The sequence below is a fragment of the Protobothrops mucrosquamatus genome, unplaced genomic scaffold, assembly GCF_001527695.2.
Source record: "Protobothrops mucrosquamatus isolate PMUCROS unplaced genomic scaffold, P.Mucros_1.0 scaffold1725, whole genome shotgun sequence".
NCBI lineage: Eukaryota > Metazoa > Chordata > Lepidosauria > Squamata > Viperidae > Protobothrops > Protobothrops mucrosquamatus.
This window is the reverse complement of record NW_015387872.1, coordinates 154,242-164,505: the sequence shown is the minus strand read 5'-3', so window position 1 is coordinate 164,505 and position 10,264 is coordinate 154,242. Positions and strand designations below refer to the sequence as shown.

At 39.1% G+C, this 10,264-nt stretch overlaps 1 protein-coding gene across 1 annotated transcript in view; it reads right to left on the bottom strand.

Annotated features, from left to right (window-relative positions):
* Positions 1–1,110: 1,110 nt before the first annotated feature.
* PRIM1 (DNA primase subunit 1) overlaps positions 1,111–10,264 on the bottom strand; it is a gene marked incomplete at its 5' end in the record, with an annotated part of 20,012 nt that continues 10,858 nt past the window's right edge. Inside the window, 7 exon segments of the mRNA XM_015822899.1 lie at positions 1,111–1,472; positions 2,884–2,982; positions 4,014–4,105; positions 4,564–4,633; positions 6,194–6,314; positions 7,402–7,478; positions 9,071–9,180. Of these exon segments, the coding sequence (XP_015678385.1) occupies positions 1,453–1,472; positions 2,884–2,982; positions 4,014–4,105; positions 4,564–4,633; positions 6,194–6,314; positions 7,402–7,478; positions 9,071–9,180 (589 nt within the window).

Genomic DNA, 10,264 nt, shown 5'->3' with positions numbered 1-10,264 from the left:
CTGGTTAAGAGATTACAGATTACAGAACAACTATCTCTGCTACATTAGGAAATACTGCTTTATTAGAAGTAAAATGGAGCTGAAAAGCCTGACTTTTGTAGTATTACATTAGATGACTGCATTTTACTCTTATATTTTTACCTGATTTTAAATTATGGATATTTTTTACTATAACATGGTGGTGCATTAGCTCAGCAGAGATTGCCACTGACAGCATTTATCTGCATGTGGACCTCCAGTTTTTTTTCTGTAGTATATATAAAATTTTATGATTCAACCAATTTCAACAAGGATGATGTCATCTGAAAGCTATAGTTTGCAATACTTGTATGTTTTGATTTTAGAAATCCCTGACAGAGTTTTACATAGCATTGAGGTAAAAATCCATCTAAAAGTGGGCTGCATTAGCTTTTCAGTGAGGTACTAGATGATAAAAAACAGATCTACAGGCAATCTTTGGCAAATGACCATTCATTCATGACTGTTTGAAGTTATAATGGTGGTATGACCAGTTGTCAGAATTCCAGACATCCCAGGATTCCTGCTGTTATGTGACCATAATTTGGGCACTTGGCAACAGGTTTGCACTTACGATTAGTTGCAATCCATTTACAATCTTCCCTGCCGGCTTCCCCAGAAAGTGAGTGGGGAAGCCAGCAGGGAAGGTCACAAGTCACTTGGGTAAGCCTCTCCTACCTATGCACCCCCCTGTGCTTGTGTTAGCTGCTTGTGCATACCTGTGAATCCTTCCCAATTTTCCCCATGCCTCCCCTCACATCTAACACAACACACATGCCTCTTTTACACCTCACCTGATATACACACTCACCCCCCCCCCCCAGCAGCAGCCACTTACCTGCCTGCCTGGGACTTGCAACTTCCTACTGGCTTTTCCACTGACTTTTGTTGTGGGAAGTGGGCAGGAAGTTGCCTCACTTAATGACCGTGGGATTTAGTTAACAATAGTAACTGGGACTGCAGGGATTGCTAGGCGATGCTACCACACTTTATAACTGCATTGCTTAGCAATGAAAATTCTGGTTCCAACGGCCATTGTAAGTCGAGGATTACCTGAACTTCTTAAAAACCATATAGTCTCCAGTCAAAACTGCCTGATATTTGCTTGTAATGTCATGTCAAATAAAGCATAAATGTGTATGTTACTGCAGTATTCAGTAATATAAACCCCTATTGTTTCCTGTTTGACATATGTGTATCCACTGATTACACTCCCATGTTATGCAAAACCAAATATTTATTTTATGTTGTGCTCAGCTGTTGGAACCTGAATGGCTTATTAACACTTTTATCACTTCTTCTTCAGCAAGAAAAGCCTGTTTGACTGTGTCTGTAAATGGCTGGTTTGTGCACAAATCTAGTAACAGTCAAGAGGTCTACAATTATCTGACCACAGGAAACTGCCCTGTGACAATGCACTGTGTCTTCAAAACTTCAGAAATCCATCTGCATGTCTTTAAGAAAAAAAGGAAAGATAATTTTAAACACAATTAAGACATATCGTGAAGATACTTAATATGTTATACAACAAATTATATCAACCACCTCCAAACTGCAGAGGTGTTAACTACAATTTCTTTTCTGCATGGGTGTACAAGTGGTTACTGTTAGGAGTTGTACTCCAGCATGTCTGGAAAGGCTGTTGCAGATACAGGTAGTCCTCGACTTACAACCAAAATTGAGCCCAAAATTTCTGTTGTTAAGTGAGTTTTGACCCATTTTATGACCTTTCTTGCCTCAGTTGTTAAGTAAATCACTGCAACTGATAATTTATTAACCTAGTTGTTAAGTGAATCTGGCTTCCCCATTGACTTTGCTTGTCAGGAGATTGCAAAAGGTGATCACCTGACCTCGGGACACTGCAGCCGTCATAAATATGAGTCAGTTGCCAAGCGTCTGAATTTTGATTACGTGATCATGGGGATGCTGCAAAGATCGTAACTGTGAAAAAAGGTCATAGGTCATTTTTTTCAGTGCTGTTGTAACTTTGAACGGTCACTAAATGAACTGTTGTAAGTCAAGGACTACCTGTAGCTAATGTTGAAGGTAGTGGAGAGGGGGAGGTATATTCTGCAAAAGTTTTCTTCTTTAAATTTGAAAACACAAATGATTTGGAGATATCTACAATTTCCTCACAATAGGCAATAAGTGGCAATCAGAGTGTATTTAGGTGTAAGTACTTGTCACGTGAAGCCAAAATTACTGTGCAATACTTTGGATTAAATTCCAAAGAAATGTGCTAGTTTGGTACAGGATTGCAAATATAGCACCTGTTTGCAACTCTTTAAAACAGACCCACCCTTTCCTGGAATTGTACAGCTGTCCTCTTTTGATGATTTATTTAACTATCCAAATGTTCTGAGCTCACATGATAACACTGAATCATAAACTGATCATATAATTTATGCAACCCACACAGCCACAGAATTGACTTTTGTGATTCAATGTCATGCATCCACAAGCTAAGAGTTTCTATCCCAAGTAACTTCAAATCGACATCCTTGGTCTATAATACATAATACAACATAGCCTGATATTGCTACCGAGCTACCCAGCTCACAGCCTGAAGTAAGTCCTAGGTTGCTTAACTGTTTCATTAAAGAAGCCAGTTGCCTGATTCTCACATCCTACCATTTACGAAGCACAATGCCGAATTCAAAAAAGCTACTTCACATTTAATATAATGGATGAGTTTAACTTATCTCTCTGTTAGCAATAGCCAAGGACAAAGAGAAAAAACACTTTATTTTTTGTATCAATTTACGTTGCTGCCCATGTCACCATCATGACTGGTGTCACTGAAACAATTGGGAGTGGGGGATGGGTGGGGGTTGGAGTTGGCATCCTTCTGAAACAAGCCCTTACCGCTATCTTTCAAACGTTGTCCTTTGTAAGATTTCTCCATTTCTTCCAAGAATTGTTCAAAGACTTTCACATATGGAGCTAAACTGGTTTTCTTATAATCTGTTAAAAAAGGGAGGAGAAAAAAAACTCATTTTATTTTCAAATTTTAAACTCACAACTTTTTAAGCAGACACAAGGAATTAAGTTTGGCTCTCAACTGTCCATTTGCTCCAATCATTACAAAAAAAAAATTAACTTCACTTCCAGGTCAGATCCTTTATGCATTCCTGATTTGACCCCAAGGACATGCCAGATTTAATTCTGATTATGTTGTATTTTTTTATTTGTAAACATTTTAGAAAACTGATCTGTTACATCTCAGTAAACCATTTGTCTTGCTATGCTGCTTATTACTATTATTTATTTTTACAACAAATGGGGTAGCCTTCATCAAATGTCTACCCTTCACACAACTTCCCAAAAAAGCAAAACTCTCATAAAAGATGTTCCAAAGGTGCTTTTCCAAAAGGCAACTGGACTTTGTTTTTTTCTTTAAAAAAATGCTGACTTTGGTAATGCATATATTAAAATTGGGACTTCCGGTTTTGACGTTGCGGCGATGCAGGCGCAGGAAGACAGGGCTCTGTCTTTCACGTTTGGTTTTGCCCTGCTGGGGGCCCCTGGAAAGGGTCGAAAGTCGCCCTGTAGAGGCAGCACGCAAGGACGGGACTCTCACTGATCGCAGGGGGGGGGCGACAGCCCTTCCGTTTGATCCGAGGAAGCCCTTCAAATCAGGGGAAAGACTGGCGGCATTTGTGTAGCCAGTCCGAAGCTGCTGACAACGGAAGTCAACAAGCACTACCAAGCAACTTTACAGCAACGTGGATGAAACTGGGTGAGACCTGATACTTTATGATTTTAAGACCTCTTCCTGAATATCTGCCCAAAGCACTCCCCCCGATGAAAGAGGGAAAGGGAATTTCCACCCCATTCCCTCAGAAAAAAAAGCGGCAAATTAATTACTTGGGGAAAAGGGCGAAACCCATAAGACCTATTTGGAATTAATATATACATACAGCTTAAAAATTTGGGGACTAAGAGCATTTAACAGAGTTGGCTAATTATTTATCCTCATCTATGACAGCACTTACCTCGGCTTTTACGAGAGCTTTCCAGCAGACCTTCAGTTTCCTTTCCGTTTCCTTCATCTTTTCCAATCATGTCCAGCTCATGACAGAGTTGGCTAACAAATAGAACAAAAACACTGGAAATCCCACAGAATTTGGCCAACCTATATTGATCATGATCATTTCACTCTGAGCTTGTATCCAGTAAATTTACAATTTATGCAGTGGAATTGATCAATCCACTCCTGATTTATGTTTGAAGAGACTGATTGGGTACACCTGTCACATTAAATGATACTATGCATTTTCTTTTGCTTGAGCCACTGAGTGAATGTAGGCACTATGATGTTTAATCCAACCAATTGTTGATTATGCAACAAAGTGGATAAATAAATAAAATAATAATAATAATAATAATAATAATAATAATAATAATAATAATAATAATAATAATAATAATAATAATAATAATAATAATAAAGCAGCTTAATGTGTTGAGTGAACTTAGGCACTATATCATTCCTAAACTATTTACATGCAAGTTTGTCATAGATCCCAAAGAGATGAGCCATACCTTATAGTGGGGACAACAAATGGATCAAAGTCATCCAATTTCTTCAGGTCAATTGGAACTGAAATGCGTCCTGAAAGAAGTCAAAAGCAACAGCTTCTTATTCTCCAACCTTTCGGCTTTGTGGACTGTGGGGGGGGGAAGGGAGGGGATGGTTCCGTGCGAGCGGTGAGTAAGCACGCACATGCACAGCTCAATTTGCATGAGGGATGGTGGGCACACACGTAAGCCGCTCGCATAAATGGAGTCCGCATGTAATTGCATAAGTGGGGATGAGCACCCATGTACATGTGCTCGCCCGCCACTTGCGCGGCCTGGTTCCAAAGGGCTCAAGGCCCAGTAATGGACTGCAGCCCAGGGGCTGGGGACCCCTGCTTTAAAGACTACTAGTGGGAAGAAAAAAAAGCATGCAGCGAGGGATTGTATTTCTGAACAGTTCCATGAACTGGCTAAATGTCCACATGGAAACTTCTCCAGACCTTTGAAAGGTCTTAACACAGGTAGTCTTCAACTTACAACAGTTCATTTAGTGACTGTTCAAAGTTAGAACATCACTGAAAAAGTGACTTATGATTATTTTTCACACTTACAACTATTGCAGCATTCTCATGGTCCCGTGATCAAAATTCAGACTTTTGGCAATTGACTCATATTTATGACAGTTGCAGTATCCTGGGGTCATGTAATCATCTTTTGTGACCTTCTGATAAGCAAAGTCAATGGAGGAGCCAGATTCTAATTACTAACTTAACTTTGCACTTTGATATAGCCCATGGTCTAATAAATAAAGATTTATTATAACTTAACAACTGCCATGATTCACTTAACAACTGTGGCAAGAAAGGTTGTAAAATGGGGCAAACTCACTTAACAAATGTCTCACCTAGAAACATAAATTTGGGGTGAATTATGGTCGTAAGTTGAGGACTACCTGTATTGTCTTATACTCAAAGCATACACTAAAGCACCATTCTGAGCATATTGGGAAACTCAAAACAGCAAGTTCAAGATTTAATCTCTTAACACAGAAGAGTCAAAACATGCTTATCGGTTGTTTGGCCCTTGGATCCTGATTGTTCTTCCTAAGATGACATACTAATATAGAACCTATTTAAGGATTATCAATTTAAAATATTGCTTTATATTGATTAAAACTCACAAACTCCACAAAGACCACATGTCCATTTCTATAGTTATCATTTTATCTCATGATTATATGCAGCACTCTTCCACACACCCCTCAGAAAACGACCTCTTTAGTCATCAAACATTTGATTTTAGCATTATTTCTTCTTCCAACTGAAAACACTAACAGGGAAATGTACATTTCAGAAGCAGCAGAAGGAATAACTGGTATGTTAGACAAAGCAGTATGTTGCTACTAATGATGCTTAAATCCTCCTTGTTCTCTATGCTCAATTTTGCATATGCAGCATTACCTTATTTTATCTTCCAAAAAGCCTGAAAATAAGCCAAGCTGAGAGATAGCAAGTGGCTGAGTATCAAACAGTGATCTCCATGGTTGAAATGAATTCCGTGTTTCCACCTTCAGCTTCAACATTCCCTGCCATGTTAGGCCCTTGTCGGATTTCCATCAAAAGGAAATACGCAAGAGCATTGTTCAGCAACTGACCTGTCTTTGGGTGAACGCTGAAAGGGCTCTTCAGCAAATGATTGATGCCTTTGCTAACGTTCATATCCAGGCGGGGAAAACAGTATTGCAGCATAATCTCCCTTTCAGCGTGTACCATTTTCTTCAGAATGAGAAAGAGAAAAAGATTAATGCAAAAGAAGCTGGCCTAAGTCAAGACAATGCCCAGGTCTAGCTAACTCAGTATAGGTAGTCCTTGAATTACAACAGTTAATTTATGATCTTTCGAAGTTACCACAGCACTGTAAGAAGTGACTTATGGCCATTTTTCACATTAATGAACATTGCAGCATTCCCACGGTCACACGATTTACATTTGGATGCTCGACAACTGGGTCATACTTATGACGGCTGCAGTGTCCCAGGGTCACGTGATCATCTTTTGCGACCTTCTGACAAGCAAAGTCAATGGGGAAGCCAGCCTCACTTAACAACAGTGTTACTAATTTAACAACTGCAGTGATTCATTTAACTAATGTGGCAAGAAAAGTCGTAAAATGGGGCAAAACTCACTTAACAAATTTCTCACTTAGCAATATAAATTCTGGGCTCAATTGTAGTCATAAGTCGAGGACTACCTGTACTGCCCAGGCAAACCAGCTTCCTGCCTTTCTAGGATTTCAAGTCTGTCTTTCTCCTTCTTGTTTGGAGACCTTGGAGGCTGAACTTTAGGTGTTTTGCATACAAAGCACTTCTTGTACTAAGACATATCATCATCATTTTATATATTTACACATTATCAACCACCAAATTTATATGCTGCCTGACTTCCTATAACTCTTCTCCAATCCGTGTAGCTTTTTTGTAATTCAGCAGCCAAAAGGCTTTCAGAATAACTGTAGCTCCTTCTTCAGATGCCCAATTTTCAATAAGCTATAAATAAAGCCTTTTCTGGTGGAAGAAAGAATAGGGAGAATCAGCATACTAAAAATAGAAAGTGTAGTTTTATTCTGGATATGTCAACTTTCTGTCTTAATGACTCTCATTTTATCTCCACTTATTGATTTTCACAGGCCCGTGTTCTCAATATCCAGGGCAACTTCAAAAGGCAGAAGCATCAAGGTTTAATAGCAAAGCATTCCCCCGTCTTGAGTTATTGACCTTTTCAGCACTATAATTTAAAATGGGAGTCTCACCCATTAGCAAAGTTCTATCCCCAGTGTTAATTTTGCATATACTATTTATTTCACCTTTTTTTCCAGAACTTCCCAGCGTTGCTCTGAATTATGCTTTTTACGGAATTCGGCACGAAGATAATCTTGATCTGGTGGCAGAATTGCTAAGGACTTTCAAGGTTAGGCTCTGAAGCAAAATAGCCAACTTTCTGTACCCTCTCCAAGGGGAATAGCTTTGCCTTCTTTCAAAAAGACTTGCATGTCAATCTTCTATTCCTGGTATACAGTAGGTCAGATGGACCCACTGACCAAATCAGTTCTTTCCAATTCAGTGTATCTCAACCTTGGCAACTTTAATATGTGTGGATTTCAACTCCCAGAATTGTCAACATTGAGAAACTCTGTTCCAATGGTCAGTTATCAGGACAAAATGATGGATGTCAGCTGTCATTCAGATATTACCTCTGAATGCTCATCTCCAACATCCCCCTAGTGCAGGGGTAGGCAATCTTGGCTCTTTTATGACTGATGGACTTCAACTCCCAGAATTCCTGATCCAGCCATAGGCAGATCACCATTCTGTAAATGTGGAGACTATTTCTCCACTTTAAGATGACAGGCTGCTCACTGATAACTTGAGTGTTTGGCTAAACAAAAGTCATGCTTACCAGGTCTCATTATGCATTTAGATCTTCCTACTAATCTTCATGGGATTTCCTTGCAATTAAGTCTGCTTAGAACTGATGCATTAAATTATATACAAACCTTGCATGTGCACTACGGAAGAATAAGATGGGAAGAACAGACTTTTTTCCTGTGATGTATCTCCCATTTTGGAGAAACCCCCCTGGAAAAACTCTCTTCAGGAAGAAAATTAGACCAGTAGGGAAAGGATAGGTCTGATTATTCTTGACCCTTTCTATCTAAACATCCTGTTCTACTGCCACAAATAATTTGGGAAAAGGTATCTTAGGAGTTGATTCCTTTTAGGATATCAGTAGAGAACCATTAGTCCCCCTGTCATTGCCGAAATACAATTCCCAGCATTTCTCACCCCTAGTTATGGCAGCATGCAACTACTGGGAGTTGTAGTTGAACATCAGTAGTTTAACAGGTTTCCACCTTATTGCAAATAAGCCATCTATCCTGTTTTCAAACACTGATGGTTTCTTGCTATATACATCCTCCCTCCATCTTAATCTTCTCTGCTGCCTCTTAGAAATAATGTCACAACCAAAGACCAAGTACAACAGAGCATTGTCTATTAGGAGGGAGAAGAAGGCAGAGGGTGAAGGAAATGTCTAAGGAAGACGTTGTCAAAGAAGTTTACTTGCTTCTGCCTGAAAGATGCCTTGGCCAATTAATGGATTCTGTGTTGATAAGGGTTTTTTGCGGGAGTGGGAGTTTATTACATTCTGTTAGAAATAATTTTACTTCCTGGCTACTGCAACAATCCAGATGCTACTCTGTAGATATCTGGATTATGTTTTAAACCAGGGGTCTACAAACATGACCCTTTTATGACTTGTGGACTTCAACTCCCAGAATTCCTCAGCCAGCATGCCTGGCTGAGGAATTCTGGGAGTTGAAGTCCACAAGTCATAAAAGGGCCAAGTTTGAAGACCCCTGGTTTACACATTGTCTTGACTATTTATCAGTAGGCTGGCCATATAGTCATACAAAACTGCTTTTTGCCTATTTTTGTATAATCTCAAGTCCATCTTTGACAGTCCCCAAAGGATATTCTCTGGAACCAAAGCTAACACTTTTTCCCATTTTTCTTTATTTTCAAGTATGTCCTGACCAACGAGAGCATATTCTTTGAAGTAACGTGTCACTATATCCAATGATGCTCTGAAAAAGAAGCAAGGAAAGCATCAGAGAGACAAATGGTTCCTGAACGTTTAAGATTTTGTAAGAGAACATCAGACAGATGGTACTTTCTCATGCAGAGAAAAATAAAACAACTTCTGCTGAAGTTGCCTCATCAGCATTTAGTTTGCTCCTGCTTGAAACTGGAGGCTTTTTAGCATTTATAGTGGTGTGCAAAGTAACAAGTCCTAATTCTATATCAACCTCACTTTCAAGTATAAGGACAAAAAGGCTTGGAAAGGACAAAACTTTACTCTGCTAAGTTTTTCTTTTAGGGCCTGTGTGTATATGCAATAAAGTAATGTAAAAAGTGCCAAACAGTGTATATCATCTGAGCTAAGCACTTCTTTTAGGGCCTGTGTGTATATGCAATAAAGTAATGTAAAAAGTGCCAAACAGTGTATATCATCTGAGCTAAGCACTTCTTTTAGGGCCTGTGTGTATATGCAATAAAGTAATGTAAAAAGTGCCAAACAGTGTATATCATCTGAGAATCCAAAGTACACATCTAAGGGTTTCTAAGTCTAAGCTACTTTCTTCATGTCAGCATTGGGCGAATTAGAGGAAAGACTTTAATCAGCACATTAGTATCATTGCCTAGAGACCTTTATCCATCTGCTCATTCAAAACAGAGCTATCATCAGGATAGGGTTAAGTAAGTCACCCTTGGCAATAGCCAACAAGCTTATCTGTGGTTAAAAGCTTCAGACTCTATATACTATGTTTTGTCAATGCTGCTTCTAAAAGGCAGCTGAGTTGGAAACAGATCACTTCAGTAGGTGGTCTGTTCTTTAGCCACATCAAGAATTGCATCTATCCTGATTCATACCACCACAACAGAGTGTTCTGTTTATTTATATGTATTTATTTGATCTGATGCAACGCAAGTCTAAATAATGCTAAGTTTTTGCTTAGACCACACTTCCTTAAATCCTATGATTCTCAATTCAATTCAAAATTGTTTTAGCTTGGAGTGAGGCATCCATGGCCTCTCAGTATTGTTGAACAGTACCAGGTATTATTGCCCAAAATAAGAAAATTGCAATTCGGCAATATTTGGAAAGTT